This window comes from Elaeis guineensis, chromosome 3 (assembly GCF_000442705.2).
Source record: "Elaeis guineensis isolate ETL-2024a chromosome 3, EG11, whole genome shotgun sequence".
Taxonomy (NCBI): Eukaryota; Viridiplantae; Streptophyta; class Magnoliopsida; order Arecales; family Arecaceae; genus Elaeis; species Elaeis guineensis.
This window is the reverse complement of record NC_025995.2, coordinates 92,423,860-92,441,059: the sequence shown is the minus strand read 5'-3', so window position 1 is coordinate 92,441,059 and position 17,200 is coordinate 92,423,860. Positions and strand designations below refer to the sequence as shown.

The following is a 17,200-nucleotide window of genomic DNA, read 5'->3' as shown; positions in this document are numbered from 1 at the left end:
AAGCCCGATTTGAGCATCTCCTCCCGGTATCGGTCGGAGGACCGGAAGTCCTCCACCGCCCGTTCGGCCGACTCTCTCGCCGACATCGCCTCGTCCTCGGCTCGGGCGAGCTCCTCCCTCGCCGACTCCGCCTCGACCTTCGCCATTTCGGCGTCGATCTGGGCGATGGACAGCTCCTCTTCGGCTTCCGCGAGCTTCTCCAGGCAGGCCCGGAGTTGCTCGCATTCCCCTTTGAGTTCGGCAGCTGCACCATCCCGTTCGCGTCGAAGGCGGCGTACGGCCCGACCTTTGTGCTTGGCCTCCTTCTTGGCCGACTGCAGTTCGGACCCAAGCCGGGAGACCTCGTCGACTAACTTGGCCTCCCGGTCGGCCGACTGCAGGAGTTGCTCGGCCAGCATCGCCTTCTCAGCTTCGGCCGCCGCCGACCTCTCCTTGAAGGCTGCCCGAACGTTGCCGAACCTTCGGTACCCGGCCTCAAGTTCGGACATTGTGAAGATCAGCTGCCGATCAAAAAGCTTCGTCAGAATCGCATGATAAGCAAAAATTCCTAAGGAAAATCTCTAAGGAAGGGAGGACCCGAAGCTTACCTCGACCATTGTCGGGTAGAACCGAGACAACATCTCGGACACCTGCCGAGTTCGCAGCAACCCCACATCGGTTGGGAGGAGGATTCCTTGGCACAACCTCCTCGCAAGATCGTGGTCGGCCAACGCCGACGCACCCTCGGGGTAGTAGGCGCTTGGGGGCATCGACCGGCCCCCCGACCTATCCTCCTCCGCGGGCTCCATCGGGGCTTTCCCCCGATCAGCTGCCCCGACCGACGGGACTGGCAGCGACGGGACGCTGGAGTTTGATCCGGCGCCCCCTGTTGCGCCGACGGACGCCGCCGGACGATGTTCGGTTTCCCGAACGTCATCCGGCTCCACCCGCATAGGCGAAGATACCGATACTCCTTCGGCCGCCTCTTCAGTCGGCCCCTCCTCGACTCGGACCGCCGGAGCCGCAAGAGCTATGACCGGCTCCGACCGGTCGGTTGCCGACGACTCGACGATCGGCGGGGCTGGGGTTGGCTTCTTTACAGGACGCGAAGGGCCGGCCCCCGATGCAGGCCTTTTCCTCTTGGCGAACTGCCGAATCTCGGCATCAGTCGGCCTCATCCTCGGTGGTGTCCCTGCAATACCAACAAAAGAATTAATGGCTGGACCAAAAGCCGACCAAAAGATGGACAAAAAGAAAAGCCGGAGGATCGGGCGATACCTATTCGGGGGACCAGACTCAAGCCGGCGTCATAGAGAGCTTGTTCGGTAACAAGCTCCCTCTGCTTCGGTACCGACATGTCCTTCAGTCGGTGGAAGTCCTCTCGGTCGTCCGCATCCACCCGACTGTTGTCGTTGGCCTCCGTTCGGGGTGTACCCCAACGAGAAGGAAAGCCCCAAGAAGAGGAGGAGGAAACAAAGAAAAACTGGTTCTTCCATCCATGAATGGACGATGGAAGACCAGTTATGAAAGCAAGACCCTTCCGGGGGTTGAAGAGCCACCACCCTCGGGCTTTAGGGTGGGGTCGGAGCACAAAGAAGGCCCGGAAGAGGGAAACGCGGGGGTTGGTCGGCAAGAGCTGACACAACAGCGCGAAAGAAATGATTAGCCGAACAGAGTTCGGCGCCAGTTGCGCCGGACAGAGTCCGTAGTAATCAAGCAGATTTCGGACGAACTCCGGAATCGGAAGTCGAAGACCCGCGCGAAGGTCTTCAACGTACAGCGCCAGATCGCCAGGCGGAGGGTTGTTGACCCGACCGCCGGCCCCTGGAGCGGAGAGCCGAAATTGCTCCGGGATGCGATAGTGCTCCCGAAGCTGATCGACGTTCGGCCCCGAAAGCGAGGAGGCCTCATCTTCCGGAGCCGATCGGGTGTCGTCGGTCGGGTTCCCCGACCGAGCTCCCTGAGTCGGTTTCCTGGTCATTATGCAAGGATCGAAAGAGGAGAAAGAGAAGAAAGGAAGGAAGAAGGAAAAGGAGGACCACGAACCGGATGGACCCTCCGCAGGCGAAGAAGAGCTCTGCCCGCGACGACTGAAAAATCGCCCGGACAGAGTTTCCCCAGCGAGATGTGGCAAATGTGGGTCAGGGTCCGGGAGGTCCTATATATATAGGGCCGACCGACGGCCGAGATCCTTCCGCGCCGACCGAAGACCTGCAGATGCGCGACGCGTGGCGCCCCCCGGTTGGCGGAAGATTCGGCGCGCCCCGCCCCGGGACGGCCGCACTGCCCGCATTAAATGCCGGAGGGGGCGCCGGCCAAGCACCTTGACACGCGGCACGCGGGGCGCGGCCCCGCATTCACGCGCCCGCGCCGGTTCGCGTTCCCGACGGGACGCCTGACAGCGGCCCTCTCTTCCGCGATCAGCGCCGAATATTCGATCGACTGACGCCGTATCGTCCGGCGCCCGATCTTCTGACACCGACGTGACGACTGACGACGACAAGACGTGGCGTCTGACACCTGACGCCGACGTGACCTCTGACGTCGACTGGACGTCCGGATCGCTGGGCATCCATGAGACGTCTGACATCGGATCATCCGACAGTACGGTCGGATCTACACATGCGACAAATCCACTCCCAGTCGTCCGGGATTGCTGCCCGAATGGAAGCCTCGGCCAGTCCGCCACCCGACTTGGGAGTGGAGGGGGGCAACTGTTGGGGAATACCCGCTGACCGACCGACTGCCGGAGGGCCCGACTGCCGGAGGGCCCGACCGACCGGAGGGCCCGACCGACTGGACGGCCCGACCGTCCGACCGACCGGAGGGCCCGACCGACTGGACGGCCCGACCGTCCGACCGACTGGACGGCCCGACCGTCCGACCGCCTGGCAGCCTGACCACCCCCGTTGGACGACTCCGACTGGCCGATAGGCCGACCGATCGTCGGTCGGGGCGACCGACTGACGGGAGCCATCAGCGGCTAATCGCCGACTTGGGGTATGTCGGGCGTGACCGTCCCGACCGACTGAACCCGGGGGTCTGAGGCCCGACTTACATGAAGCTCGCCGACCGACCGGAGGAACCCGACGCCGCTCCGCTGGCTGCCGACCTAGGGTCGGCTGACTCCTCCAACCGCCGTACAGCCGCCAGACGTTGTCAGCTCTGACACGGACATGCGGCACAGTTATCTAGGGGCATTGTCCCGCCGAGAGCCGGGTCAACCCTGGTGATTAGACGGCCGCACGGCGACGTGACGTTTTCACGGCGGCTCTGACAGCCCACAGTGAGTTGACAGTTCCTCACTTGTCCGCGCCATTAATGACGGCGCCATACCTAGCTCCATTATATATACCGGGGAAGGCAACAGTGCAAGGGGTCGATCCGCCCGTCTCTCTCACATATGCAGGCTCGCTCCTCTCTCTCTCCCTCTCTCTTTCTCAGAGCTCTCTGTCTGCATTTCACTGTTGCCCAGTCACCTCTCTGACTTGACATCGGAGGGTCCCTGCCGGAGCCGTCTCCGGTCAGTGCGGACTTCTTTTTGCAGGTGCACGCTCTCCGGCGATCGGGCGACGAGGCGATTGGCCGCAACAAGAGGAATAGCAGATGTATTCTCAAGTGGATGATAAAACTACAATCAATTCAGATTCTTCTTTTACATGCATGCATTGAATATGTCTGACACTATATAACTTATCAATCAAATGGTAATATAAATATTAATTTTAGATTTATTCATGAGAACATGGAATATTTTGGATTAGAGCCTTATTCTAATTATGAAATCATGAAGAACGTAGTAATTGATTATTTTTTGTTCCAAGGAAGAAGAAGAAGAAGAGGACGAGGAGGAGACCGGAGGAGAAGGAGATATTGGACTCTCATGCTTGGCACCCAAGATACAACGTTTGTTTTAGTTTTCATTCTCAACCAAGGGTCCAGAAACGGTCCTTCCGCCAACGATTTCTGTCGAAATATCGAAGGTAGCCTGGGAGAATTTAATTGGTCTGGGAATAAATAAATCCGGCAGTCGGCAGAACGTAAAACGGAAGGAATGCACCCGAGTCTGCTGACTGGTGGTCGGTCCGACCACGTTATTTAATTACCGAAACGGCAAGAAAAGGGCGGAAGTCGCCCACCCGGAAGTCCGGCCGCCCAAGGCATGCACTTACCACGTGCACCGACCACAGTATAACAGGTTGAACCATCAAGAAGAATGAAGATGCTCCCGTGCCGATAGTTTAGCCTCTCCGGGGCCTTGGCCGAGAACCCGCGTCTCCACCGTTCGATCACCCACCGCACAAATCACAAAGCAGTCTGAAACTTGGTCATTTATCTGCCTCTGCCTGTTCATACGTCAAAGCAATCAAATGGATGATCCAATGGTGGATCCATGCGAAGGAAGGTTGATCCTTCTTATACACAAAAGATATAACCTGAGTCCCTCTTGGCCACGTGCTTGTGATCGGAGCATATCATTTTTTTTTTTTTTTTCTTTTTCCACAGCTCCACCTCTCTCGGAACAAGGCTGCATCATTTTTTTCCCAGGGCTTCTGCTTCTTTGGTATCATAAATCGGAAAATGGACAGGCTAACGCTCGAGGATAATGCCCACTTGACTTCTTACGGATGATGAAATTGGGGCTACTGTATAGGCTCTTCCATCAAAAAAATCATAGATCTTCAACAATATTCTATAAGGCATATTGGTTATTGGATTATTAACTAGCATCATGTATATTGTAGTCAAGGGCACATAACTCGGCATGGGAGTTATTGTCTACTATGCCCATAGATCTCACAATTTTATTCTTCAAAAAATACCTCACGTAGAAAGAATGATCCATTTCTACATAAGCTAGAGTCTGTCTTAACTCCCAATCAATATATGACTAATAATGTCCTCCCTTTTACACTACAATATATAGCTCTCCAATCAAAAGAGAGTTTGTATAGAAATTGAAAGTGCCCTCCTCCTTATTTTTTATCATAAACTGGTGTACGAATGGAAGGAGCCCTACAGTCATAGGGGTGGTCCCCTATCTGACGCGCTATTATTATGGCCAAGGGCTCATGGCTTGGCATATGAGATATTATTTGCTCTAGTCCATGGCCTCATGATTTTGTCCCTCAAAAGACATCTCATGTGGAAAGAATAATCTATTTCTATATAAATCGGAGTCCTCCTTAACTCATAACCAATATGGAACTAATAATACCTTCCTTTTTATATCAAAATATAGCCCCACAGTCACACAAATGGTCTCCTACTCAATGTGTCAGTATTACGATCAAGAGCTCATAGCTCGGTATATGAGGTATTGTCTGCTTTGATCCATGAACTTCAGGATTTTGTCCTTCAAAAAGTACCTTACGTGAAAAGAATGGTTCTTTCCTATATAAATCAGAGTTTTTTTTGACTTACAACCAATTTGAGATTAATGATGTCCTCTCTTCTACATCATAACAATATATATTGAGCTGTTTATCATTTTTACTCATCCTCTTGTATGCCCTTTGCAAGGAAGGTAATACTATGAAGGATTTCTCGTTTGAACAAATGTGCTTCTGACCTATGTATACAGTGTAATCTTAAGTTTTTCGCCAAAATTCTTGTTACTCACCACAGGACTTTTATACCATGACTCATCCAAGGGGCTTCCGTGGCCATTCTATTTCTGCCTTGTCCATTAAAATATAATGACGATCAAACTTGATATGGAATAAGTTTATGATTTAATTAGAAGGAACTACCTCGAGATTGAGATTTTGAGATAAGGTTTCCATCGTCAATAAATAATAGGTTTTTATACTACATCTCCAATCCAAATTTTGTTTTTCTTGTCAACAAGTCCCCCACTAAGGGCCTGTTTGGCCAAGCTTTTAGAGAGGAAGAAGCTGCTTATTTTTAAAAAAATATATTTATTTGAAAAAAAATAGGATGTTTGGCCAAGTTTATTTTAAAAAATAATTTACTTCTGAGTGATAGCAGAAGCAATTTTTCTGCTGTAGGGAGGAAGCAGAAAATTGGAGCTTCTCCTTGGAAGCAGAAATAGAAGTAAAAAGTTAATTTTTTAAAAATAAAAATATCTTTACTCAAAATCATTATTTACCATAACTACTACTATTTATTTTTACCTAATCCTCTCATTATTTACCATAAATACATATCTTTATTCGTAATTTGATAATCAAAAATATTTTTTTTTGAAAGATTTATCAAACACAAACAAACTGCTTCTTAAATTTTGATAAAAATACTTATCAAATAATTTTATCAAATACAAACTATTTTTTCTTATCATATTTTTTTTTAAAATTTTATTTGAAAAAAAATAATTTTAAAATGAACTCATTTTCACAGTTTGGCCGATCAGGCCCCAAATGATTTAGGGCCGCAATGGGTTTGCAACAGGATGTCCATATGCCCAACAGCCTCTTGTGTGCTTTTCACCGTGACTTGACCAGCCAAGTTTGCCCTTTTACGATGACGTGCAGCTCACGCAATCCTCTCTTCGTTGATGATTACGTGGTCGTTGCCTCGTTCCCAAGGCTTCGGTGCAAAACTACCAACAAATTCTGGTGATCCTCCATTAGTATGGCCAAGCATCCAGCCAGGCGATGAATATGAATGTCTCGGATTCATTTTTCTCCCAAGGACCAAACTCAGCGACAATACATATCCTTGCAGCATTATTCCTTCAGCGTGCATTCGGTGAACCGAGGTACCTGGATGGACATGATGGGTGTCCTAAGTTGGGGCAAGAGGCCCATCATGTCAACTTTGGAGGACATAGGTGTCCTAAAGTCGGGCAAGAGGCCCATCATGTCTACTTTTCACCCTCGCTTGCGTGGGGGTCGCAAAGATACAAGAGGGGCTTGGCTCCTGTTAGCTATTGGCAAGGTGGGTTACTTTCCTCCGCTTGGCAGGCGCAACGATATCTTTCCAGTTGTTGTCACATAGCTGGGTATCGTTACCTTTGTTCGACAGGCTCGAGGTGGATGTGGGATTGTTCCTCTAGGTTCACTGGCAAGTATACTTCCTTGCACTTGCATGGTGTCTTGTCATCAGATCTACCTACCTTGCAGGCATAAAGGATTTGGCACTTCGAGCATTCGTTAATTTATATCACCAGGCAATGCTAGGCACTATTGACGGTTCAAGCTTTCATGAAGCCATGCAATATATGGTCCTGGGTAGCCTGTGCAAGAAGTGTCGCTCTTAGCCCTCAAAACTCGTATAAGGTAGTTGGAGAAATATTTACGATGCTGAGGAGCCTTTTGTCTTCTCTCCCTCCTATCATATGATGATGATACAGTAACATCCATCCTCATATAATTCATTCTTTTTTTGATTCTAATAAGATTTATTTTTCTAAAATAAACATAATTAGTAAAAATAAACTAAAAAAAATGAAATTTTATAGAAGATAATTCTTAACTTGTACATCAGTTTTATTTTCCATCGCTCTACCATGTCCTTCTGTATTGAAAGATATCCTCCATCAATATTCTTCCAAAAAAAGAGAATTTTTAGTTTAACACACCCATTTTAGCATCCAAATAATAGAATATTAGCTTTTTTTAACTTTTAGGGGATTGGCTCCATGCCATAGATATTGAAAGCTAGATAATTGCAAAAAAAGAAAAAAATCATCCCTAATAAACGTTTTATGGCCTCCAAAGTTTGTATGCAATGCAGCTCGTCAAGTGGCGGATCTCACTCGAAGTTTGTATGCAATGCAGCTTGTCAAGTGGCGGATCTCACTCTTGGACACTATTTGGCTCCGTTAGTAGTGACATAAATAGTTTATATTAAATTTGATGATTCTTCTGAATTAGTAATAATATTGGTTGATCCATGAGGTGTGATATCAAGAGAGTATCTCCCTAATGAACTTGGAGGCAATGATAACCTATCTCTAAAGCTGTCCATGCGGTTCTTCAATGGCATATATAATTCAAGAGGAGAAGTGGCAAGCACAGCTCCATGATATATAGTTGCGCGTGACGTGTCCAGCTCCAGCCACGCCATTGGCTTGATATATCGGAAGATGCATCAAAATTGATCTTGCGGTGTGGCGACGTGAAAGAATGAGTCGGGCTAGGAGCCTGGCAATGGAAGCAACTGAAGAGAGCATAATCCAATCACTTGGAGCTGTGGAAAGAATGGAAGCAGGCTGGAGACGATCTCATGCAACCAATAGGGATGCAGTAGGCAAACGCATTTGATCCTAAACTTGCTTCTACCAATGGATGGCAATGCAAGGGTGAACTTGCGTAGACCGCACTCAAGGGACGGCTCAATGGGAGCCTATAACTATGACAACATGCATGGCGTCCTATTGAATCGCTTGAGCTGCTAATGTGGTCTTATATATCAGTAGGTGCCCAAATTAATGGGCGGCTAAGGGTAACTCTTTAAGTGAAATAGCCATCACTAAACTCGCTGGGAGAACTCCCCATGCTCTTATTGCTCCTTTCGATGCCACCTATATAAACTTCGGGTTGACAATGACCAGATCCACCGTTGGTCGCCACAGACTCGGCGTCTATCTAGGAGTAAGCGCTAAAGCATTTGAACGGTAAGAGGCTGCTATGGGATGTCTTTTAGTAGTGATTAGTGTACCATTGTTTGGATTCTAACAGTGCATATTTCATCATTAGTTGAGTTTTCGACCCAATTGCTTTGTTTTTGGTCGCAGGTTTGTTTCAACTTGCATCACCGCCACTTGGTAGCTACTAATGAAGAGGTCTAGAAGATTGCCTAAAGCATCAAGATCATATCTCGATTAGTGATGCCTCCAATACGAGTACCAACTTTTGTAGCGATGCTATATTTTATATCGGAATATGAGGATTTATTATCAAGCAAAAAGACTAAGGCCAGTAACCATCTCCAAATAAAATCAAGCTATTCCATCGTAAGATGAAAAAATAAACATTTCTCCATCTTCAATTTTGGTTTAATTAGAACTAAATTTTTTCAACAAAAAATATTTTAATCCAAAAAAATCATCGGATTTGTTGTGGACTACTTAGGTCATGAAAAAAAATTGGACAGAGTTTGAGAGTGAGATCTGCCATACCGAAAAGTTAAATCGTGTGTTAAATTTTTGAAGGCCATAATCGATCATACAATATCCAATTAAAATGATCTTTTATTTAAAATTAGATAATTTTTTGAAATATATGATATATAGCTGATCTCTTAAAAAGTTTAAATATACTGAAATTTTATTGTCGCAACCATGAAATGGATTAGTCTAATTGAAACTTTCATTTTCAAAATAGTTTGATCAAATATATTTCTCAATCTGAGAATAATTTCGCATAGCGATAAAAGATAAAATTTTTTAGAGATTGAAAGAAGACTAAAAAAACTAATCACCTCAAAAGATAAAATTTATATAAAAATCGAAATCTATCTTTTATATAATTTTATTTTTTTTAAATTTATTTTTATTAATCATATTTATTTTAAAAAAATTAATCTTATTAAAACTAAAAGATTTACTTGATCCGAAATGTACACTAATGGGTCTCATCATTATAAATAAAAAATATATATCTTATTTTTTATCATCAATAAAAAAAATAACTGAAACTCTTATTTTCATCGGTTCTTCTGCATTCTTCAATTTTTTTTTTTTTGAGAGATTTAAATTAAATAGGTTGAGAAAAATATTCTCTCCCCAATCAAACCAACCATAGACTTCTGATACGTGTATTTTGGATGACATGACTGCTTTCCAAGCTCCGTATAAGGAACATCGTTGTTAATTGTTGACGTGATGGTTCCTAATTGATATTTAAAAAAAAAAAAAGAATAACAAAAGACTCAGCTCCACCTTCTCCCTCGAGCCCACCGTGGCTCTCAACGGTTGAATGCTGACTGCTACAAACGTCGCAAGCGATGATGTCACGGGTGATAGATGCCAATTGTCCTCAAACACGATCAAATTAATATTAGAAGCAGTGTTACATGAGAAAGCTTAAGCCATGCTTACGCTTATGGTATGCCGGCCTTTCCGAGCTACTTGGGGTCCGAAGCCAACTCAGATGGGACCCTTTGTATGTATCATCCTTATCCATTTGGTGACCTACTGATGGTGGGACCGCAGACCCACTTCGAGTGCCAATTAAGACTACTATTTTAATGGCCAGACAAGTGATCTCGTCGCCATTGTTCTAAGCCCACTTGTTTTGGTAGATGGACAACAAAATTAAAAACATATTATTTTAATTCAGCCATAGAAAGCCATATTTGCATGCATTGCTTAGTAGGGTGGAATCTAATTAATTTATGGGCTAAAAGAGGATATAATTATATCTATCTTCTTCTCTGTGGACTGCACTAATCCATCACGTAAGATCGTCATAACATTGTCAAAACAACGGGTGGCAGTTGTTAGGGGCACCATTAATTCCAAATAACGTGAAACGGCCGTTTGAAACTCTAAGAAGCCAATGGATTGTCTCAGCTGCCAGGGCCACTTTGTAAGGGCCACTAAATCCGGTTTGATTGTAAGCTAGATAAACCTTGTTTAATCTTGTCGAGCCTCCAAGAATAATTTCTTGTTTAAGGTCATAGAATGTGTTTGTCATTGTCTTCTTTATTTCAATTGTTGAACACTTCCAACCAGCTATGCAAAATTTATTCCTTTTTGAACAAGAAATGCCATCAAATTTCTTTAGAATGAGATATTACCTCCTAATCTATTCAACAGAAATATCAGAACTTCCAATGGGTCAGGCCAGTCTCGAGCGGACCGAGAAAAACAGACCCAATTTTAGCCCAGCGGTCCTCCAACAAGAAATGCTCTTAATCAAGTTGGGCTTAGGTCTGGTACCACTGAGCTTGGGCCGTCTGGGCCCCATTTCTTAAGGCCTCGATATCTTGGGGCTAGCCCAACCAAAACCACCTTTGTCTCTTCTATCATCATGAGAACTGTTAGGGATTAAACTCCATCTTTATGATAGCTATTAAATTGCTAGACAACTTTTTCACAACACAATCATCGGGTGCAAACATATAACAATTTTTGGTGTTTTTACTGTTTTCCCTCTTCAGATCCACATACACAGGACATGTCTAACACTAATAGTTTATATATGCCATGATATATTGATATTAGCCTATGAATGAATTTAAACAATTAATCATAACTATTTCATGAATATTTTCAAGTATTTGTCGAAATTTTCGATGGCATGAAAGTGTCGGCTTATGGTACTATCAAAGTCATTGGGTAGTTGTTCCAAAGAAGTGAATTCAACTTCTAATTTACCAATCTCTCTCTATTTTTCTTTTTCTTCCTTTTATTCGAGGTCCTGCAAGAACCAATCCCCAGCCAATGGTTGAAGGAGAAAAATTGAAGCCCAAGAACTGACAAGTGGGTGGGGAACAAACAGAACAAGCAATCCAATCTACGACTTGATTTCCCTCGTAGACGATGTGGGCCGCATCAAGGGTAACAACCGTCCTAGTCAGATTGAAGGTATCCATACATAGGGATATGAAGTAGGACAAACACCCCTGCTCCAATTAATCACAATAATGGAGTTCCCTTCTTGACCATAATATGTAAGGAACCAAACAAGTGTATCACTTCAAGGATACCTGCCCAAGCACCCATTATCTCTGCTGTAGATACCAAGATAGGTTGAAGAGGGATGACCAAGGTTTGTCGTACCAATACGAGGCATACTGTATCAATCCAGTACTAATATGTGATACAGAAATTATATCGGCATTTGATACTTCGAACCGGTCCCATAGCTATATAGTAACAAATTGGCATAGAACCCGATATCGAGATGGTAAATCTTATGGATGGCATTAATTCATTATATAATTGTATAAAAATGTGGAGGAGGGAGAAGAAGAAGTAGGACGAAAAAGAAAGATAAAAATTGAGGTTGGTCTAGCTTAAAATGGATCCAATTGGTGCTATTTAGTCCATGGACCACTAACCAAACACCCTAACGGGACCATTGGAACAAATCCAACTTTAATTACATTCAGGTCCAAAAGCATGCAAGCAAGGCCATGCATTCCATTGGACGCGTGGCAGGCATTTTTGGGTTCACAAATTTCTCGCAAACTAGGCCTACTAGACATCTGATTCGAGCTTGCTTGGGCTTTGAGCCCGTAACCGAGCCCACTGCGGCCGTTCATAGCCTCGTGGCCCGGATTGGAGAGGCAAAAAAAGGAACAAAGAGCCTGGGTCCTTTTATACCCGATTGGCGTTAGGGTTCTGCGGCACGGCATAGAACTCCGAACTCTGTTTCTTCTCGACTCATCTCTTCTTCTTGTTTCGGCGAAGAGGCTTAGGGTCTCCGATCCCCCGCCCCTCCTCAAAACCCTAACCCTTCGATCTCAGAGGTCATTGTAGTTGGAGCCATGGCGACGAGGGCTCTGTCGCAGAAGGAGCTCGACATCCAGATGATGCTCGCGGCCGAGGTCCACCTCGGCACCAAGAACTGCGACTTCCAGATGGAGCGTTACGTCTTTAAGAGAAGATCCGATGGTAACGAAGCCCTAAACCCAGCCCAGATCACTCTGCATTTTTCGCTGTTTACTTCTAGATCTGTGGCTTTTTGTTGTTAAATTCGAAGAAACAAGTGGCGTGTGTTCGTGTTGATCTACGTACGATTGTTGCAGTTTGTTAATTTTTTTATGAGAGTTTTAGTTAGCAAACGGTTTGAATCGCCTTAGGTTCCTAGAAACTAGTTATTTTGATGAGTTGGCTACGTAAAAGGAGAGATTTTTGATGAGTTTGGTGATTTTTCTTGGGTCATTGCGCATGCATTGTCTATCCATTTAGGTAAAAGCCAACAGAGTAACAGTGCGGGCCTTTAGGCTGATCATTAGTTGGATAGTCCATGGCTTCCAGGTTAAGTCCTGGGCCTTATTATTTTTAAAATAATACCTTTTGAATTATCTTGTTCTAGATTTGAAAATTTTGCCGATTTGATGATGATGACCTTTGAACATTTACATACATTGTCACATGATTGTCTGTAATTCCCTTCTGATGCCATCATAGAGAGAGAGAGAGAGAGTAGTTTTAGCATCTTCGTATGTATTCCAATTATACATCAAAGCATGATGATCTATAATGAATGGCAATCATATCCAAAATGGCCGCATGTGCACGCGGAGCAATCGCTGCCAAGTTCCATTGTGGGTCGATCACCAGGCCATGTTCGTTAAGGTGAAGAAAGTGGACGCAGAGGATGTTGTCCGTGAATATCCATTTTCAATAAAATAATAATTTCACCACGATTTGAAGTTATGTTATGGTGATCATTATCAAACATGTTGTCCTCCATAAGTATTCCTATTACTAGAATTTTGAATGCCCATCGCATTTAAAACACTTACGCTTCTTATCCTCTATGGGATGGACCTCATGTTTCTATGGACATTCTTGGTCCATAAGAAATAATCATAGTCTAGGTGACCATTGTGGAACATGGTCAATCTGCAGGTAGAGCCATCCTGCTCTCATGAGGTTGTGATTCCCTGTAGCCTGCTGATCAAAGTTTCAATTCAGCTATAAGAATTTACTCTTTGGAAGCAAACTATGCATTTCATCTTCCACCAGTCTCAATGTTTCAAAGGACAAGCATGTTGGCCTCCTAGACACACTCCTTGACAGTTTATCATGCTTGAATTTGGAGAATGAGACTGATTTATGAAGTATAATATTATTGGCTAGTTGATACTCCTGATTGACTTGGTACATTTTATTTGATTTATAAGGCTTCACTTGGTAGATTATAACTTTCTTTGAGGTTTCTCCTTGTATTTAACAGTTTTTTGGGTATGTAATTGCTGGGCTGCTTTGACCTCTTAGGGTCTGTTCTGTTCCAACACATATGTATAAAACTTGCTAAACTATTTCTTCTCAATATTGGAATATAACTTGTGAGAACCTCTTCCATATTTATTGCCTAAATTTCTATCTTTCAGTTATACATTCTTAAAAAATTGGAACTTCATAATAAAAAGGCTGTAAAAGAACTAATAATGCTATTTGCACACCTTGAGATGAAATCCTAAGTTCTAACTGGGTGAGTTCAAAAGAAGGTCAGTATAAACTATGATGATTCTATGAACATTGTGGTCTGTTCATTGTCAAAACTTGACACATGTCAAACATCCAATAAACATCCTGCTCTCATGAGGTTTTGGTTCCCTTTAGCCTGCTGATCAAAGTTTTGATTCAGTTATAAGAATTTACTGTTTGGAAGCAAACTATGTATTTCATCTTCCACCAGTCTCGATGTTTAAAAGACAAGCATGTTGGCCACCTAGATACACTCCATGACAGTTTATCGTGCTTGAATTTGGAGAATGAGACTGATTTATGAATTATAATATTGTTGGCTAGTTGATACTCCCGATTGACTTGACACATTTTATTTGATTTATAAAGCTTCATTTGATAGATTATAACTTTCTTTGAGGTTTCTCCTTATATTTAAAAGTTCTTTGTGTAAGTCATTGCTGGGCTGCTTTGACCTCTTAGGGTCTGTTCTATTCCAAACACATGTAGAAAACTTGCTAAACTCTTTCTGCTCAATGTTGAAATATAACTCGTCAGTACCTCCATCATATTTATCACCTAAATTTCTGAGTTTGAGATATGCATTCTTAAAAAAATTGAACTTCATAATAAAAACACTGTAAATGAATAAATAATGCTATTTGCACCCCTTGAGATGAAGTCCTAATTTCTAACTGGTTGCGTTCAGAAGAAGCTCAGCATAAACTACTATGATGATTCTACGAACATTGTGGTCTGTTTCATTGTCAAAACTTGACAGATGTCAAACATCCAATTAACAGTGTTAATGGCTTCCTTCACAAAAAATATTGTGGGTAGTCTTAATTGGGTATTACACTAGTAGGTATCATTACCCTCAATTCCCCCTGCATATCTATGCTAGTTTATGATCTGAAAATTAATGATAAACTGTATGTGCCATACCCCTGCGGATAAAGATTCCACATCATGCATCATAACCTGCAGGCTTTGATTAAACATTGTCCCAGTTTGTTGAATGGGTTAGCTTTCAAAATAAAAAATTTGAAAAAAAAAAAAAAAAACTTGTCTCCCTTCAAACAGAACTAAATATGATAAAAATTGAAACGAATTGGTACATATCTTTGCATATGTAAGTGCTGACAACAGGATAAACCCATTTGTGAACAGGTTACTCATAATAACGTTTTACCGCTTGCCACTAAATCTACCTGTATAGCATGGCAGTAGCTTTGCTCCTAATTAATGCTTTTCGTTTTCCCTCTATTTTTTTGACTTTTATGTTTATATGTTGGTGGCTTTGCCCCTCACTTCTAGCAATGCAGAAAAGTTTCTTTGATATATGAGCATTACCTGGACAACATATACTATTAACCATGTCTTCTTTCCTATATTTAATTCATTGTTCAGGTATCTTCATCATCAACCTTGGTAGAACTTGGGAAAAGCTTCAGTTAGCAGCTAGAGTTATTGTTGCCATTGAGAACCCCCAAGACATCATTGTTCAGTCTGCTAGACCTTATGGACAGAGAGCTGTTCTGAAATTTGCGCAGTACACCGGTGCTCATGCTATTGCTGGAAGGCACACACCTGGAACCTTCACTAATCAACTTCAAACATCTTTTAGTGAGCCCCGCCTCCTCATTCTCACTGATCCTAGAACGGACCACCAGGTGAATCAATCATTAATGTAGGTGAGCTGAAAAAAGGTGGTGACTGTTATTTGTTCTTATTTATCTGTGCTTTGAAAAAATGCTGCAGCCAATTAAGGAATCTGCTCTTGGAAACATTCCTACTATTGCTTTCTGTGACACTGATTCACCAATGCGATATGTTGACATTGGAATTCCGGCCAACAACAAGGGGAAGCTCAGTATTGGTTGCCTTTACTGGTTGCTGGCTAGGATGGTTCTGCAAATGCGTGGTACTATCATTCCTGGGCACAAATGGGAAGTAATGGTAGGATACAGGAAATTTATCACCACTTCTTTTCTTCTGTACTGGATTAATTATTGTTTGCCTATTTACTTTGGCTCTTACGTGCTTCCATTAACAGACTATGCCATGACACGTGCAGGTAGACCTGTTTTTCTACAGGGATCCTGAGGAAGCCAAGGAGCAGGAAGAGGAAGCTCCTGTTGCTCCTGAGTATGGTGCTGTTGCTGAGTATACAGGTATGGTACCAAATGATCAATGGCCTGCTCAACAATGGGCACCTGATATGGGAGCTGTACCTCCTGTTGTTCCTGTGGTGCCCGGAGTTGATTGGACTGCTACTCAAGGTCAGAATCTAGTTCCTTTTCCTAATCTTTTAAGGCTCATCAGTTTATTTCTGGATGACATTTCGCTACAAGTTCATGCTGTTAGTTATTTGCATTATCGGGGTAAATATCAAATTTGCTTTTCAGCATTGTTACCTATCCATCTGTGGATTGTGGTATCTGAAGGGTTGGTGGATTAACAGTAATGATCATGAACGTTGCTCGTGCTTTTATGAATTTAACAGAAATCATAATCTGGTCAAACTTTTAGTGAGATAGATTAAACTTGTAGATCCATTACATATCCAAGTGTGGTAATGCTACCTTCATTTTGTGATGGGTCGGTTATGTGTATACATTGAGGAATGTTTTTTCTTATTTTTATTCTTAGGTGTTGTAGCTGGTGATGGATGGGATGCTGCTGCTGCTCCTCCTCCGACCGTGGATGTTCCTCCTGTTGCCCCGGCTGGTTGGGATGGCCAGCCTCCCGCTGCTCCCTCGGGTTGGGAGAGCTAGGATTCAAGTGGAATACATGTCCCTTCTCAAAAAAGAGAGGAATAAGATGTTGCATTAGGATTTTTAATCCAATTTTGAGTGACTGCCATGAATTTTGATGGTCGGCTCAGATCTAAGAGTTCATGGACATAGGCTGAATTTTGCTTTTACGTAACTACTACCCATTGAGATTAAATTTCGTAGGAGGATTTGGAAGAGATTAGTATTTATCCTGTTTTTTGGTTTGATTACAATGAAGAAAAAATTATTGCGCCTCTATTATCTGTGATAACTTCATTTCATGCATTTGTAGTTCAACTCTGGAAGCGCAGCTTTTTAACATAGCTGAACGACATAGGCTCAAAGGTGTCATGGGCATCAGCATTGAAGTGATAAATGTTTCACTTCT

The 17,200-nt window shown here is 43.5% G+C and overlaps 1 protein-coding gene across 1 annotated transcript; it reads left to right on the top strand.

The window, feature by feature from the left end:
• Positions 1–12,232: 12,232 nt before the first annotated feature.
• Positions 12,233–17,068, top strand: LOC140856513 (small ribosomal subunit protein uS2-like). Its single transcript, XM_073253986.1, has 5 exons — positions 12,233–12,511; positions 15,446–15,708; positions 15,797–15,994; positions 16,113–16,317; positions 16,688–17,068. The coding sequence occupies exons 1-5, from the start codon at positions 12,385–12,387 to the stop codon at positions 16,810–16,812; spliced, it is 918 nt and encodes a 305-aa protein (XP_073110087.1). The 5' UTR covers positions 12,233–12,384; the 3' UTR covers positions 16,813–17,068.
• Positions 17,069–17,200: the final 132 nt, after the last annotated feature.